Raw genomic sequence first — 16,767 nt, forward strand, 5'->3', positions numbered from 1 at the left:
CGCAGCCGGGGGCTACCGCCTCTGCCCTTCCTCCCCACGACAGCAGACCCTCCGCTGTCCCTCACGGCGCTGCTCCCTGCCGCGTACACATGCTGTCCAGGGGTACCGTGGCACTGCAGGGCACGAGGGCTCCTCTGCCGAAGCCCTGTGGTTTACACCGATACCACCTGGGGTAAAACCCCGTTCCCATCCCCTCCCTGGGGGTGTATGGGGAGAAAGGGAGGAAGGTCCACCTTGGTGGAGGGCCAGCCCGCTGCCCTTCCCTGGGACTTGTCCTTAGGGCAGAGGGAGGGATGGGGACGTGGTGGTGCCAGCGGACACAACTGCTCTGCCTGCCTTGCCTGCTGGCATCCCACCCTGCGCTCCCCCGGCCGTGGGACCCGTGCTGCTCCATGTCTCACTGGACCAAAGCTGCATCCAGCCCCATCCCGCGCCAAACCGAGCGGCTCATGCTGTGCTGGCACCGGCTCGGAGTGAGGAGGCTGCTGCAGGGCCAGAGGGGTGGTGCAAGGTCCCCCGGGCCCTCCGGCCGGGGCCCCTCTCCTGAAAGAGCCCGGCTCAGCTCTGCCGAAAACATGACCTCAGCTGAGGCCAGTGCAAAGGGTAAAACGTTCCTCAGCTGCACGGCCGGGAGACGGACCCAGAAGTTCACGGGGCTGGAGAAGGTCCCTGGGCTGCAGCAGGAAGAGCGGGGATAGGCATAGAGCCCGGTGTCCCCAGTGCTCTGCCCAGGGAGCAGGGCGATGGACAGGGGCCCTGATGGTGCCCTGACCCCCCTTGCAGACGGGTGGGCAATCTCTGTGCAGTGGCACCAAGCAGGGCGTGAGACCAGGCCATGTCAGGGAGCGAGACCCACCGTGCCCTGGGCTCCCCACAGCCCCCCTGCCCACTCCCGTCCTGCTGGGACCCCCCCCCAAAGCCTGGCAGCGCTGGCACAGCCACGGTTCCCCAGCCCAGGATGGGCCGTGCAGGGTCCGGCACACGTTTGGGAGCCGTGACGGAGTGGCCCTAGCAGTGATGGGGACATGTGGGGAGGACAGTGACAGTGTGTGCCCTGGGGGGTACATCCCCCCAACTCAACTCCTTCCCCTCCTCACCGTGCATGGCTCGCCCAGACGAGGGCTCACGCAGCTCGAGGCCACGGGACCCAGCGATGCCTCAGTTTCCCTACCGGCACAGCGTGGGTGACGCTGGGCTGCCGGTGGAGCTGCACCGGTGTTTGGGGAGCAAAGATGAAAGGAGCCACATGACACAGACCTTACGGTAACTCTGCTGCCAGACGGGGCTGCCGTGGGGAGGAGGAGGAGGCTGGGAGGAGGCAGACAGAGGGTTCATGCGAGGCTGGGCGGGGGGGAGGGACGGGGGGTGCTCTGGCAGCACCCAGACCTCAGCCGTCCCCCACGTTCCGGGTGTCCCCGGTCCCGTCTCTGCGCTCTCTGCCCCGGTCCGTCCTCCGCTGCTGCGCCCCGCCGCCCCCGCGCCCCGAGCACGGGGGGACCCCCAACCTTCCCCTCCCCCTCCCCACCCCCCCGCGGGCCCGCCGGGGGGTGCCGGCCCCTGCCCGGTCGGGGACACACGGACACATTCCCCCCGCCCCGACGCCCCCCCCGGCACCCGCAGGCGGTGACGAGCAGACCCTCGCCGCTCCCCCGCCCCCTCCCCGACACCCCCGCCCCCCAATTCCCATCCCCGCCCCCCAACTCCCACCCCCCCACTGCCACCCCCCCACCCCCGCCCGCGGCCCCCGCCCCCGGCCGCGGCCCCCCCTCGCCGCCGCCGCCCCGCCCGGTGATTCACGCCGCCCCGCCGCTTTATAGCGCCGCCGGCCCCGCCGCCGCCGCACAGGCAACAGGTCACTGGAGCGTCCCGGCCCCGTCCCGGCCCGTCCCGCCGCCCCGGCCCGGCCATGCCGCTGCGGCTGGCGCTCTGCCTGCTCGCCCTCTGCAGCCCCGCCGCCGCCGCGCACGGTGAGTGCCCCCGGGGGGGGGCGGGAGGGGGGGGGAGAAACTGCGCCCGGGGCAGCCGCTCCCGTCGGGGCCGCCCCGTCCGTCGCCCCGGGCCGTCGGTGCCGCCGCTCCCCGCCGCGCCCGGCCCGGCCCCGCCGGCAGGTGCTCGGGGCAGGGGCGGCCCCGAACGGGGTCCCGGCGCCGTTACCGGGCTGCGCCCGCCCTCCCAGCCCGGGCGCTGCTGTTCCCCCCCCCCGGCAGCCGCCGCCCCGGCCCGGTGGGTGCGGGCGGTGGGACCGGGCTGTCGGCGGCAGAAACCCGTTTCCCCGGGAGGCGCTCGGGTGCCGGGCGGTGGCGGAGCAGTGCCCGGTGCAGGCGGTGCCCCTCGGGTGGCCCCTGGCCCCCGGTTGTCCCTCCCTGGGGGCGGCCGCCTCCATCGGGCTCGGTCCCGGGGCTGCCGCGGGGGGAGCGGGCACCGGGGGTCCCGCACGGCTCCGCTGCTGCGTCCCGTGCGGCGGCAGTGCCGGTGCCTGACCCCTGTGTGCCCTGGGATGGGGGCGACCGGGGCAACAGCCTGGCTGGCCCCACCAGCCCCCCTGCAGTGCTCCCCGGAGGGGGTCCCTCTCCCCAGGCCAGGGCTGCGGTCCCTGGAGCTCCGTGAGCTGCGTTGGAAGAACTGGGCACAGCGGCCGGTTCGTGATCTGGGTGTGGAGTTTGCAGCTCGAACCCCTCCCGGTTCGGCTGACCGCGCTGGCAGCTCTCCTGGGCGCCTGGGGGTGTCGGGGCCCTTTGGTAGATGTTTCCCCACCGGGAAGCCAGCCCGGCTGGGATCTCGGTGCGGAGCTCCAGTAGCCCTTCCCAGTTCTGCGGAGCTGTGACTGCTGCTGCCAGCGTCGGCTCTCCCGCAGTGGTGCTGGAGTTTCCATCTTCCCCCTCACACGGTCCCATTCATCTCCATCACTCCCTGCCAGCGTGGGCAGGTGCTGCACTCCCCCGAGAGTGGCAGGTCAGGATGCCCTGAAGGACGGTGGAGGCTCCCGAGAGGCCCCTCGTGCTGCTGCAGCCCCCGGGATCACATCTGGCATCGCCCCAGCCCGCGGGATTTCTGCTTGCTGCGTCGCAGGGTCGAGCACAAGTGCGGGAAGGCCCCGGGCAGGGACACGCTGTGTGTCCCCTGGCAGAGCCTGGGTGCTCCAGCCACGCTGAGCGCAGGAGCACTGCACCCTCGTGGCTGAGGCGCCGGGGAAACCCTGAGGATGGGGCACCCCGAGAGCCCCACGCTGGCCCTCTGGCCAGCGGCTGCCTCGCTCCGCTCGCAGGGCGGATGGGCTCCATCCCCCTGCCCGGGGCATGTCCCTCGGCATCCCCGCACCCCAGTGCGGCTCGGGAGGCGGCAGCGGGTACCCCACTGCTGCTGCTGGCCGGGGGTGTGCCCCAGAGGCCAGACGTGTGGGGAGGGGGTGTGTGGATCTGTCCCATTGCAGGTGGGATTGCTCTGCGTGCCCGTGGGCAGCAGTTGCAGGGTGACCACAGTCCGAAGCCAGGACACGGCTTCCGGGGAGCTTGGTACCGTGGGGGAAATCGGGGTCAGGGGGTGTTGTGAAGGACAAATAGGCTTGAAAGAGCAATTAGACAAATCCACGGAGGATAACCCTGCCCATGGCAGAGGTGTGTTGGCCCGGCTGATGCTTCCAGAGGTGTCCGGGCCGCTGGTTTGCGCAGCCCGAGGGTTTGCTCCATCCACGGCTGCCCCGCGGAACTGCCGCCGCCTGCAGCTGTGCTGGGAGACCCCACGTGCTTTTGGCCGAACCAGAATCGGGTGCATGGGAGGGAGCCGGGGGGGCACCTGGGGTCCGAGGTGGGTGCTGATTCCGCTTCAGGGCAGCGTGAATCCCCACTTTGGAGAGGAGCAACTCCAGCGCGGCACTGGCAGGATCCGTCCCTTCCCCCATCCCTCCCTCACATCTTTAGCCATTTAACATCCCTCAAACGCAGCTAATGAGAGCATAAACCCAAATACGCGTCAGAAGAGGCTGGTTTGCAGAGGCGGAAATTGCAAAGGAATCACTCACAAAAAAAAAAAAAAATTATAACTGATTCGCTCGTGGGGTTGAGGAACAAACAGGCTTTTGACTCAGAGGGATCCGATGCCGCTGCGCTGGCCCCGTCCCAAGGGCTGTGTCAAGTGCCCGTTCTCCAGCCGGTGGCTCAGATGCTCCTAGCTGAGGCCGTGGGTGTCGGGGCCTCCGCGCCGCAGGACGGTCCCCGTCACTCCATGGGGCCACTGGGGGGATCCAGCCCTCGTGGTGTGGGCGCCCACTGGCCCAGCTCTGCCCGTCTTCCCTGGGCTGGAGCCTCTGTGGGGTCGGGCAGGAGTTGGGCAGCGGTGCCGGCAGGGAGGGCAGGGCAGGGGGGAGGCTGCAAGCCCGGACGCCAGCCCGCTGGCTGGACACCTCCCAGAGCATTTGTTGCAAGTGCTGAGATAACTGGTGCATCCCTGTGGTCCTGGTGCTGGGTTTGGAGTTGCCAGAGGAGCCGGGCTGCCAGCAGCCCAGGGCAGTGGGGCGGCAGTGCGGGCACGGAGCTGCCGTGCCGTGCTGGGGTCCCACGGGGACGCCTGCTCTGGGACAGCCCTTGAGCCATGGGAGGGATGGGAGCCATCACAGAGCCTCTTTAGGTTCCCCGACTCGTCCCACACGCCCCCTTCCCGGGCACCAGTGCGGTCCCCATGCCTCTGCCCCACGGGTGGCCCAGCCGCAGCCGGGGCCTTGTTGCCCTTCGCATGGTGGCCCGGCACAGCGGGGACCCCTCACCCTCTGCCCTCCCCGCAGGTGGGATCTGCTGGCTGCAGCAGGGGAAGGAAGCCAAGTGCACAATGATCCTGAAGACAGGCGTGACGTGGGAGGAGTGCTGTGCCAACGGCAACGTGGACGTGGCTTGGTCTAACTACACCTACCCTGGCAACAAGATCAGCCTGCTGGGCTTCCTGGGGCTGGTGACCTGCCACCCCTGCAAAGGTGAGCACGGCCGTGGGGCGAGTGGGCTGCTGTGGGGCTGAGCTCTGCTCCAGGAGGATGCTCAGAGCCCACAGCTCCCGGTGAAGTGGCAGTGATGGGGCTGGGCTGCACCTCACCAGGGAGGGCTCTCCGGTGCCCGCTGGGGTCCCGGGGACCACTGACCCTGTGCTCCTACTGCTGCAGCTCCGTGTCGAATGCTGCCGTGGGGCCAGGGCTCACGGGGCAGCCTCCGTCTGCTGGCAGCTCTCATTTTGTGTGTATTTTTGTTGTTCCCCCTGCGGAGCGGGATGCGTGACCTGGCTCTTGGCTGGGCAGCCTGAGTGCGAGGAGCCGCGCTGGGGCTCCCCGTTGCCAGATGAACTCTGCTGTGGCCACGGCCTCCTGCCCCTGCTCTCGCCAGGTCTGCTCAGAGGGAAACTTCTTAAGTTTTTTTTTTAAGGAAAAAAAGATCTATTTCTTCCCCTCTGCTCCCCCTTCCTCCTCCCAGCGTGTGTGTGAAATGGCTTTATGTAACGGGCAGTTCCAGAAGTGGAAACTCTCCAGCTGTGAGTTCCAGCCCCGCCAGATGTTTTGGCGTGCGCTGGAGGCGCGGATCCCCCAGTCGCGCTTGCGTGGCCGTGTGAGAACATGCTTGAGGACCTGCTGACCGCAGTAGGCAGGAGCAGGTCTTTGGAAGGTCATGTTGTTATTTGCTTAAAGGGGGGGGAAAGGTTCCTAAGAAAACTGCTTCTTCCAGCCCCTCTGCACCCCCTGGCGCTGCGCACCGGCTGCTCCTCGGCCCCATCCCGGCACAGCTCAGTTGCACCCTGTGCCAGCCAAAGGCTGTGTGAGATCCTGGCGCTGGCTTTCTGCCCCATCTCCCTCCATGGCCTCGGCCCCACGGTGGCCAGGCAAGCTGTTCCCGCTTGGCAGTGCCGGGAGAACCGGGACCCTCTCCAGGGGCTGACGGGGAGCGTAGCTCCCCCGTGCCCAGGGCCGAGTGTGGTTGGGGACAGGCAGCCCTCATCCCAGGGGTCTGCCCTCGCCTCTGCGGGGAGGCTGTGGGACCCAGGGGGCTGCCGGTGACAAAAGACCGCAGCGGGGGCTGTGGCTCCTGGGGGATCATCAGGGTCTGGGAGCGGGACCTTTGCCGAAACCACCAGAGAGCCTGGCCGGCACGTACACCACAACTCCCCACCCTTCAGAAAGCCCCTGCCTGTCCCGTCCAGATGGAGCTGGTGCTGCTCCCCACCGGGCTCCGGCGAGCCGGAGGCCTTGGAAAAGGGCGGCTGAGACGCGCTGCGCTCCCGCTCCCCGGGCTGGCGGGGCCGGCGGAGGTTACTCCAGGATAAAGTGGGCTGCAGCCACCAGCCCCGCGCCAGCAGCCGGGGCGGCCGAGCCCCGCGGGAAGGCGCTGGCCAGGCCCCGGGGGTTCCGCAACACGTCTCTGGTGGGGAGGTGAAATTCCTGGCTCCAGCTGCTGGGGACATGGCGTTCCCCCCCGGGGGACACGGCGCAGGGGGGAGAGCCGGGCTGCGGGGTTGGGGTCACGGGCAGACGGTCCCGCCGCCTCCCTCCCTCCCTCCCTGCCTTGCCGCGACATCTGCGCGGTCGGACCCTGCTGTGCCGTGGCCGCGTCCCAGAGCGGAGGGCAATGAGGGTCCCACTTGCTCCGGCGGCGCAGGGCCATGGGGCATGCCCTCTGTCCCAGGCTCTCATCCCTGCGGCTGTCCGCTGCCGGCGCTCGGCCTGCCGCTCTCCCCTTCCCTTGGACAGGCCCCAGCTATGGAAACCGGGGAGAAAACCGGGAAACTGTCTGTCTCCCACCAGGGACTTTCCCCTGGGGAGAGCTGGGCCAAGCAGACGGGGAATTTCCCCTTCTTCCTCCTCCCTTTCCCCCCCACTGCTGTCTCCCAAAGTGACCCCTCTCCCGCAGGGAAATCCCCCTCTGCCTCCCCGCAGCTCCCAGCACACACCCTGTCTGCGGGAATCCCTCCTGCTCGGGGGCGAATCCCCGTTTCGGGAAGCTTCTGGGTCCTGCCCATCCCTCCTCCCCGCAGGTGCTGATGGAGCCGTGTCCCGGCGCTGGGGGCAGCCTCTCACCCCCCAACTCCCGCCATCACCCGCGTCCTGGGGGAGCTCAGGGCAGCAGGTCCCTTTGGGGGGAGGGCTGCGTGCCAGGGTCAGAGGGGGTGAGGGGCTTCCAGAGCCCCCGTCCCTGCCTTGCTGTGGGCGCTGACCCCTTTGCCTCTCCCTGTGGAGGCACCGGTATCCAGGATGGGGTCCCGCTCGGAGCCAGCAGCCCCTCTGTGTCCCGCCGGGCGCTGGCGGGACCCTCTGAACCCAGCCCCCGTGCTGGCGACCCGGGGGACAAAGCGGCCGCCTGTCTGGGGACCCGCGCCCGCCGCCGCGTCCCACTCTTGTGTTCAAGTCACGGAGGCCCAGAGCGAAACAGGGCTGGGTATTGTCTGGTGGAAGCGGCGTTCTTGATTGCCCAGACAACTCGCGAAGCCCGGTTCCTGCTGGAGGAGCCGGGGCCTTGCGGAGATAGATTTTTCCATTGCACAAGAAAAAGAAACGTCTCCTTCCAAAAAAATAAATACATAGAAATGAGTGAGCTGGTGCTGAGTGGAGGCCGGGGCTCCGGCTGGGGCGAGTGCTGGATGAGCGCACGGAGCTGCAGCCAACGACCTGCTCCTTGGTGGAGCTGAGCAGATCCAGATGCTGCTCGGGGCAGCTCAGCGTCAGCGTGCATGTTGGGACCCCGGGAGGGATTTGGGACCCCGAGGGCGGATGCTGGCCCCCGTCCCAGTCGGTGCTGCCCGGCGAGGCCATGGGGCCGGCCAGGCTGGGCAGGACAGATCTGCATCCTCACACGCCGGTCCCCTCTGTCCCCAGAGAGCTGCGAGGGGGTGGTGTGCGGCCCCGACAAGGTCTGCAAGATGAAGCACGGGCGTCCCCAGTGCGCCTGTGCCCCCGACTGCTCCAGCCTGCCCCGCAAGCTGCAGGTCTGCGGCTCCGACGGCTACACCTACCGCGACGAGTGCGACCTGCTGACGGCCAAGTGCAGAGACCACCCCGACCTCGAAGTGATGTACCAGGGCAAATGCAAAAGTAGGTTCGGTCGTGCCCCTGTCCCCTTTTGTCCCATCCCTATCCTGTCCCTGTCCCGTCCCCTGTGGCTCTTGTGTCCCAGTTCGGCAGGGGATCGGTCCAAGCTGTGCCCATGTGGAAAGAGATGAATGGCAGTGCTGGTCCCCGAGCCCACGGGCTCGCCGGCTCTCCTGGCACACCACGAGCTGCTCCGGTGCGCAGAGGAAGGGTCGCCCTGCTGTGTCGTGTCGGCACATCCTCCCCTCCTGCCCGGGAAGCCGGGTCTCCCTGTTATCCCCCCGTGGGCAGCGTGTCCCGGGGAGGAACCAACCTGCCCTGAGCACCGGCTGCTCGTCCAGCACGGCACGGAGGGTGTGTAACCGGTGTGTGGCGCTGGCCATGCCCAGGGATGGACGGTCGGTCTGTCCCGGCGCGGGGCTTCACCTGCGGAACGTGGGGCTCTGGGCCCGGTGAGGGGCATTGCTCCACAGCCAGGCCGGTGCTGGTGGCCACCAGTGGCCCCTGGCCCACAGGGGGGGTCACATCTCTCGGCATCACCCTTGCTGTGCCCGGCTGGCAGCCCCGGCCCGGCCCACCCCGGTGGGGATGCGGCAGCAGAGCTGCCCGTGATGCCGACACAGGCTGTCAGTGTGACGGGGGCTGAGCCGCGCCGCGGGCTGAGCAATAACAATCCGTAAAATGTCACTTACGAACATCAAGCCCCTTTTTTTGTTGTTTTGTTAAAGAGAGCAGCAATCCTCCCTGCCCTGCCAAGAACTGTCAGAATTATTATGATTATTTTTGCCAGCCCTCCTCTCTGAAATGCTTTGCCTGTCAAGCTCTGGACTGCGCAGGGAAATGTGGGGCAAGAAATGTGAGTTGCGAGCTGGGAGCTGCGGATGCCAAATCCCCTTCCAATCCGGCAGGGAGGGCGAGGAAGGCGGAGGGACGCCATTGCAAAGCGTTTACGGTGTCCGGAGAGCGCTGCGGGTCCCGCTGTGCCCCCACCGCTGCCACAGGGTTGTGCCGGCGCAGGGGGGCTGCAGGGCTGGCAGACCGCACAGACCCCGGGGTTTTGCTGCGGGATGAGGGGGTGCACGAGCCCCTCCGCTCTGCACCAGCCCGGCAGAGCTCCGTGCGGGGCCTGATCCTGCCTGCGCAGGCTCCCTCTGCCCCCGCACTCCCTCGCTCGCAGGGCTGGGTCGGGTCCAGGGTGACGCTGCCCTTCCCCTCTCGCCGGGGCGCACGGCGCGGCCGCCGCCAGCCTGGCCGCAGCGGCTCCCGCTCCCCGTGCCAAAGCACCTGCGTGGGGCCGCCTGCCCCAGCCGGGTCCCGCTGCGCCAAGCCGGGCTCAGCCCCACGCACTCGGCCTGCGCAGGAGGACGTCGTCCCCCGCCCCGCGCGGCCGGGCTGCAGCCGGAGCCGTGCCCAGGTGCCACAGGGCCACGCGGTGCCCCGCACCCGGGAGGTTGGCCCCTGCCACCTCCCGTCCTCGGGATCGGTGGCGGTGGGGGAGCTCGAGACCCTCCAGCCCCCGGCCCCGCTCTGTGCCCGGTGGCTAAGGGCGGGAGGGGGTCTGAGCTGGCCGCGTGTCCCTGGGACGATGCCCGCTGCCCACCCGGGTCGGAGGAGCCGCAGGAGGAGGACGGCCATCCTCGGCTCACCCCAACCAGGGAGGCTCAGCTGCGGCCGCCTGTGCTTCCCCGCAGAGTCCTGCTCCAGCGTGGTGTGCCCCGGCACCCACACCTGCGTGGTGGACCAGACGGGCAGCGCCCACTGCGTGATGTGCCGGACGGCTCCCTGCCCCGAGCCCACCAGCCTGGACCACGCTCTCTGCGGCAACAACAACGTCACCTACCCCTCGGCGTGCCACCTCCGGCGGGCCACCTGCCACCGCGGCCGCTCCATCGGCGTGCGCCACTACGGGAGCTGCTCGGGTGAGCGGGGCATCCCGAGGGGGGGCAGTGGGGTGAGCGGGCTCGGACCCCCAGCGCCCGGCCGCCCCTCGCACCCCCCTCACCGCTTCTCCCCCTCTCCTGCTCCCTTTCCAGCTGCGGCCAAATTCCCCCCGGAGACGGACAACGCGGAAGAGAACTACGTGTGAATCCTCCCCCGCCACGAGGCCGGAGCCGGGAGACAGGGGCATTATGTGTATATTGTACAAACCATATACCTGATATTTATTAAGATAAAAAGATCCTTATTTATACCTGTGTATGTTATACAGTGGCAGGGGGCCCGATTCTCAGTCCTGCCAGCCGGGGAGCAGGGGAGGGGGCTCCCAGCCTGCGCGGCCAGGGCGATGCTGAGCCGTCCCGGGGATGCTCCGGCACCCGCCTGGTGCCCGGCAGAGCTCTCTGCCGGCGCTCGCCCGCTCCCGGCGCTCGTACAGCCCTTCCTTGCAGCCGACACGGCGCTGAGGGGGCGTCCGTGCTGCCGCGCGTTGGGCCCCCCCACGTGTCCTTGGCCGGCAGCCCTGGGCCTATTTATTTTTGGATTGAATTCTCGGTACTCTGCTGACGTTTCTGGCCGGGACCTCGAGGTCTGGAGGGAATCTGCGCTTTCGCCTTCCCTGGAGGGGCTCAGCCCCAGCTGCCAGCGGCAGGAAAGGCAGCGCAGCGCTGCATCAGATTGGAGATTGATAGATATTTTATATATATATATATATAAAATATATATATATATGTATGTTATTTTCTCTTAAAGTTTTAGCATGTGTATGTTAAAACAGGTTTTAGTTTAGGTTTTCCTGGGCCCATTCAGACCAGGCTCCCACCCGCCGTCGGAGGCGATGCTGCTGCCCGGGAGGCTGATGCCCGCCGGGGGGCACAACCGACCCCCCCAGGCCCGCCGAGCCCACCGCTGCTGCTGGTGCCCATCGCCCGGGGACCAACCTGCCCAGAGCCCTCCCTGCCAAAACCCCTCTGAAAGCTGCCGGGGGAGAGGGGGTCTGCAGCCCCCAGAGGTGTTTCCAGGGCCGGTGCCGGGCGAAGCAGCCGTGCGGCGCCCTGGGGTGATGCTCAGCTCCCGACCCCACTGCGGAGCCCCCGGGGGGGCGCAGGGAGCACGGCGTGGCGGAGGGGGTCAGGAGGGGGGCGATGGCCCTGCCCGCCCCCCCCGGCGACCCCCAGCCCAGCTCCCCCTTGGCCGCGCAGCCCCGGCCCCCGCACACCCCCACCTCCCGCACCCCCTGCTCTGTCGACACCCTCTGTATTTATTTTACTACTCCTCTCATTTTGTGTGTTGTCACCTGTGTAAATACCATCTCATCTCTGACACTGAGAAGCTATTGCCTTTATATAAAAATATCATATATATTATATATATATAAAAATACCCTATTTTCTATTTTTGTATGAGTGCGTTCTGATTGCCGAGGCAGACACTACGGGAACATATACATTTCCTATTCGGTATTGTTAGGGGCATTTTACAGCTGTGTTACGATTTGGATTATAATTAAAAAAAAGAATAAATGGTGCTGCAGGTCCAGTTTTGTTCTGCGGGTTCTGGGGCCGCAGGAGGCAGCTGCACCTCGCGGGGCCCTTTCCCACAGGGGCTGCGCTGACCGCAGCATCGCTGCTCACCCCCTCGCCGGGTCCGAGGGGTCGAGGCAGCCGTGGGCAGAGGGACGCGGGGGCACCGGGGGCGGGAGAGCCCCTGGCAGCGGGTGAGGAGCTCGGCCCCGCGCCACATCTGCTTCATCTTGGCGTTGGGGTGTTCCCAGCGCGGCGGAGACCGCGGTCTGCAGCGGGAGGAAAGGGGAGAGCGGGGAAGAGCAAACGCCAGCCAGCGGCGGGGATAAATCTGTTCCCAATATCAGGCCGTGCCACGAGGGTTTGGTATTTCACAAAACAATTCCTGCCATTAATTGGGTCCTGATGTGCGGTGCTGCCCCGGCGCGGCAGCCCGGCCGGCAGCCTGCGGCTTGGCGCTCCGAGCTCAACAGGAGCTGCCGGCGGTTCCCCCTCGGCCGTGTCCCCCCGTGCCAGGGGACAGCACGGCGCAGCCCCCGCGCCCCACCAAGCCTCGCATGGGTCGAACCCTCCCCAGCTCAGGACCTGCCCCATGGATGGGCTCCGGCATGGCCCTGACAGCTCCCGGGGAGCTGGGCTGGCTCCCACAGAGACCCCCGACCCCCGCAAGACCTGGAGCGGGTTTACACAGGGGAAACTGAGGCACTGTGAAGCGGTGAGGGGGAACGAGACCCTCCCTCCTGGCCGGCACCCAGCACCCCCAGCCCTCCCTGCGGTCCGGGAGGGCGCTGAGCGTTGCGCAGGAACTGTCCCCGGCTGCAGCCTGGCTTGGACCCGGGTGCCCTGTGCGCCCCGGAGCTGCGCTGAGCCCGGCCGGGCAGCGGCATCTCACCCCGGGGGGGGCAGTGGGTGCTCTCCTGCTGCCCCTCTCTACCCGCCCAGCTCAGCGATGCCCCCCCAACCCCTGCTTTTGGGGGTGGGCATAAAGGAGCTGCCAAAAGGCTGCCCAGTACTTGCCCTGGCGCCGGCGTTTGCCGCACGTGGTGGTGTGTGGCCCTAGTTTCTCTACAGCCCGCCCGCGGTGCCTTCCTCCCTGCGGCAGCTTGCCATCCTCGCCTGCCCTGGCCAGAGGGTTTGGCCCCCGCAGCGCCTGGCGTGCTGCCCTGCGCCAAGCCCGCGGGCACAGGCTGCGGTGGCGACGTCAGCTCCCGCCGATGAGCGGGAGATTTCGGCTTCCAAAACACGGCCGTGAGTCAGGCGCCTCCTTCCCGCCGGTTTTTGGGTGGTCTGGGACAAGCCGGGACAGGCGCCGGCTCTCCAGGCTTCCCGGCAGCGCGCAGAAGCCCCGGGGCTGCCAGCCCTGCCCCACCATCCCGGGGGGCTCTGCCCCACGCCACCACTGCCAGGACCCCACGGGGATTTGGGGTTTCCTTGGAGGCTGGCAGCCTGGCAGGGGTCTGTCCTCTGCTGGATGTCCCCTGGTGTCCCCAAGGCCACCGATGCCCGCGGCTCTGTCCCCCTGACCCCGTGCAAAGCCCCGCAGTGGGGAGCCGGGATTGCGACCCCAGGGTATGGGGCAGTGTGCCGCAGGGAGGGGCAGCCAGCGTGGGGACCACGGGGACCGCAGAGGTGAGGGTGGCTTTTAGGGGCCTCTGGGCATACTGGCCCAACGCTGGCCTCCATCCTCGCCGGCGGAGTGCCGAGGGCGGCACAGTGGCCCGTGCCGGATGCTGCGGTCGGTTGCAGGCTCCTGCGGGACCCCCCGGGCGGGGAGGGCGGCTGCGCCCCGCAGCCTGCCAGCAATCTGCAGATAAAACAAACAACCAGGAGCAGGGAACGTCTGGATCTGTCCCCAGAGACGGCCGCGATGCCGGGCAAAGCCGCACGCCATGTGTGCGTCTCAGCTGAGGCCCAGCAGCAGCTCGGCACACGTACCGGCGTGGGCAGCTCTGGCCCCTGCGCCTGTGACCACCCAGCTCCCTCTGGGGCCACCCGAGCGTGCCGGGGAGGCAGGTGAGGCTCTGCCGGGATCCCCACGGGCTCTGCCAGCGCAGCCGGGTGGATGGGCGCCCATCTGCCCCCGGGGGGTGTCTGTGGTTCCCCTGTTTGGGGGGTCCCATAGCGCAGTGGGGAGGGTGCGGTGTGGGATGGGATGGGATGGGACAAGATGAGACGGGATGGGATGAGATGGGGTGGGACGGGGTGGGATGGGATGGGATGGGATGGGGAGCCCCACCCCGTCAGGAAGGCGGCTCCAGCGCTGCTGGGGATGCTCCGTGGGGTGGCAGCGCCGGGAAGTGGATCCCAGCTCCTCCGGGGCAGGGCCGGGTCCTGAGTGGGGGCTGGCGCTCCCCTCCTCCCTCCTGTATGCCCTGCTCCATCCCCCCCGGCCCAGGACGAGCCGGGGGTCTGGCTGGGGACCGGAGCAGAAACGGGAACAGCGGGATGGACAGAGAGAAGGTTGCAGTGGGACAGGGGGACAGGGGAGGGCAAAGCTGCGAAAAAACAGCCCCCGTTGAGACGGGCAGCAGCCGCCTGGGCAGTGTGGGGTTAAGGATCGGCCCAATCAGCCCCCCCGGGCTCAGCTGCCCACCCCGCCATTAAAGGGGGCCAGAAAGGGGCTGACCCCCTGGGCAGGTGGATCTTGGGCTGGTCTTGGTCTCCTCATCATGTCCCCGGGGTGGGATCAGGGTGGGCAGGGGCTGGCGGGGGTCGGTGTCCCTGAGGCTCCTGCCTGTGCCAGAGCCGGGGGCTGTGGCCCCGTGTAAAGGGGCAGCAGGATGGGTAGCGGGCAGGTGAATGGACACGGGTCTAGCAACAAGGTTTTATTGTGGGAGGCAAACTGCCATGGCAAGAGGCTGAGCGAGGTGCAGGGGCTTCTTGTACAGTCTGGGGGGATGCGTCTCCCCCCACCAAGAGGCAGTCAGTCTCCTGCACTGCCCTGGGTCGAGGAACCCCGAGCATCAGCCCACAAACCCCCCGGAGCCGGGAGGACCTGGGGGGCCTGGCCCTTTTCTCCGCTTCTGGGAGCTGCCAGACAGCCAAGACGCCCCCAACCCCTCTCCCTGCGGCCCGTCTGCCCCCGGGACCCCCTCCCAGCCCCGATTAGGGCTTTGGCTGCCCCTTCTGATGGCGGTGCCCTTGCACGGTGTGATGTACCCAGTCGATGTAGTTGGAGATCTTGGTGTAGATGTCAGGGTACCGGCGGTCCCCACATCTCTCCCCAGAGAACGAGACGATGCCGTAAACCTTTTCCTTGAAGATCAGGGGTCCCCCAGAGTCACCCTGTGAAGCAAAGGGACGGGAGGGAGATTAGTGGCAATCCTGGAGGGGGGTGGCTGGGGGGCAGGGGGCCAGGAGCGCGCTCACCGCGCAGACGCCCTGCAGCGTGGTGTTGCGGCTCGCCCCACACAGCATGTTGGGCGAGACTTTGCCCCTCCACAGCGTTCGGCAGAGGCTCCGCTTGACGATGGTGGTGCCGGTCTCCATCAGCTCGGTGGGCCGGTCACCATAGTTGGAGATGTCACCCCAGCCTGCTACGTAGCAGACGGTGCCGGGCTTCAGGTCGACGTGTGGCGAGGGCAGGTGGATCCGCTTCACGTACTCGTTGAGTGTGGCCGACCTGTTCAGCTGGGCAGGGAGTTGGGGGCACGGGTGGCTTTGCTGCCGTGGCAGAGCCCCCCCAAGGCACTCCTGCCTGGGGTCCCCCACCCCCCCGCACCCCATCACACGCCCACCCCACCTCCCCGCTCGTGCCGACCGCCCCAGACCTGCCCTTCCCATCCCTCTACAGAGGCTGCCCGCCCCTCTCCCCCATCCCTCCTGCCCCTCTGCACTGGTCCGGGTCTGCTCTAGAGACTGGCTGCCCGGCAGCGGTGGGAGCTGCTGACCCGGTGGGGGTCTGCGTGTCCTCGGCCGCCTCCATCGCACCCCCCGGCGCGGACCCGCTTCTCCGGAGACGCACTGACATCTAGTGTCGGCTCGGGCCGCGTGGGCATCTCCCTCCCGCGGGCCGTGGGGGACCCCATCTCCCTCCTGCGCCCCGCGGGGCGCCCCGTCTGCGGTCCCCCACGCCCCGCAGGACACGGGAGGGAGATGCTCGCGTGGCCCGAGTGGGCGTGCGATGGCCGGCGGCACGTGGGACTCACCCTCAGCAGGCGGATGTCGTTGTCCACCGAGCGAGGGCTGTAGTGCGGGTGGGCGATGGACTCCACGACGCTGAAGACCTGCTGGGACTCCTCGGGCTCCTCCAGCCTGTGCGCGCCCAGCACCACCCGCACCGAGGGGTTGCGCCTGCGGCAGAGGGGCCGTGAGCGGGTGCTGGCACAGCCGGGGGCGATCGGGGAGGGGGAGAAGGGGGTCAGCGGGGTGGGCTCAGGGGGAGCACCGGTGGGTGGGTGGGGGGGTCGCTCCAGGGCTGTGTAACCCTCTGGGATGGGGGTATCCGTTTGAAGGGGGCCACGCTGTGTCCCGGGGGGACAGGGGGTGCGTGCCCCGTGTGGGAGCACGGCTCACCTGGGAATGAGGCAGTGGGCTGCTGTCATCACCCACTTGGGCCACACCAGGAAACCCCCGCAGACGTGCTGCCCGTCCAGCTGGATGGAGGCGATGAAGGGCCGGGAGTGGGGTGCCACCACCTTTCCCCCGATGATCCGGCTCCCCTGGGCGCCTGGTGGGTGGGTGCGGGTGGTCACCAGCTGCCGGAGAGTCCAGGCACAGCTCTTGCCTGTGTCTGTCCTGCTCCCGGCTGCATGTCCCGAGCACCCCAGCTCTACCCACGGGTGCCAGGCAGCGGCTGAGCGTCGGCTCCAGCCAAGGAGGGCTGCGCGTGGCAGGGCAAAGCCTCTCCTGCACCGCGGCGCTCCAGCCCGGGGTCTCCCTCTCCCGCCCCGGCCATGGGGACCAGCCCTACAGCCCTCAGCCCCATTACCTGTCGGGGCCAGTGCCGGGAGCAGGACGGAGCCCCCCAGGCTGAGGATGAACAGCCCAGCCGCGACCATGCTGGCGCAGAGTGGGCCACTGCCACCTCGTCTGGGGCCGCTCAGGGGTGGGGTGCTTAAATAACCCTGGGGGCTGAGCCTCCAGCTGGGTGCCATCTCCCCCCGCTTCCCCCTCTCTGGGTGTTGCTGCCTTGTGCAATTGCTGGTGGGGGGCACCGCCACGCAACGCTGCGCCAGGGGAAGGTGCAACGCTGCAGCTTCCCCTGGAGCAGAGCAGCGTCTCGCTGGGAGGAGGGCGGATTAGGGGAAGGAAGAG

At 68.2% G+C, this 16,767-nt stretch overlaps 2 protein-coding genes across 2 annotated transcripts; one reads left to right on the forward strand and one right to left on the reverse strand.

The window, feature by feature from the left end:
• Positions 1-1,857: 1,857 nt before the first annotated feature.
• FSTL3 (follistatin like 3) lies at positions 1,858-11,508 on the forward strand. The gene is made up of 5 exons (XM_082495408.1): positions 1,858-1,967; positions 4,778-4,963; positions 7,841-8,056; positions 9,745-9,972; positions 10,087-11,508. Exons 1-5 carry the CDS (start codon positions 1,907-1,909, stop codon positions 10,137-10,139), a joined length of 744 nt encoding a protein of 247 aa, XP_082351534.1. The 5' UTR covers positions 1,858-1,906; the 3' UTR covers positions 10,140-11,508.
• Positions 11,509-14,331: 2,823 nt separating this feature from the next.
• PRSS57 (serine protease 57) lies at positions 14,332-16,511 on the reverse strand (the record flags this gene model as incomplete). Its single annotated transcript, XM_082495333.1, has 5 exons — positions 14,332-14,796; positions 14,881-15,141; positions 15,660-15,804; positions 16,027-16,180; positions 16,442-16,511. The coding sequence occupies 5 exons, from the start codon at positions 16,509-16,511 to the stop codon at positions 14,617-14,619; spliced, it is 810 nt and encodes a 269-aa protein (XP_082351459.1). The 3' UTR covers positions 14,332-14,616.
• Positions 16,512-16,767: the final 256 nt, after the last annotated feature.

This window comes from Vanellus vanellus, assembly GCF_965231255.1.
Source record: "Vanellus vanellus genome assembly, chromosome: 25".
In the NCBI taxonomy this organism is placed as follows: Eukaryota; Metazoa; Chordata; class Aves; order Charadriiformes; family Charadriidae; genus Vanellus; species Vanellus vanellus.

What these genes read in the sequence shown, in the direction of transcription:
- FSTL3 (XM_082495408.1), top strand. Translation starts at nt 1,907, where the DNA reads ATGCCGCTGCGGCTGGCGCTCTGCCTGCTCGCCCTCTGCAGCCCCGCC. An exon ending in GACCTGCCACCCCTGCAAAG is followed by an intron (nt 4,964 to 7,840) that starts GTGAGCACGGCC and finishes CTCTGTCCCCAG; the next exon opens with AGAGCTGCGAGGGGGTGGTG. An exon ending in CCACTACGGGAGCTGCTCGG is followed by an intron (nt 9,973 to 10,086) that starts GTGAGCGGGGCA and finishes CTCCCTTTCCAG; the next exon opens with CTGCGGCCAAATTCCCCCCG.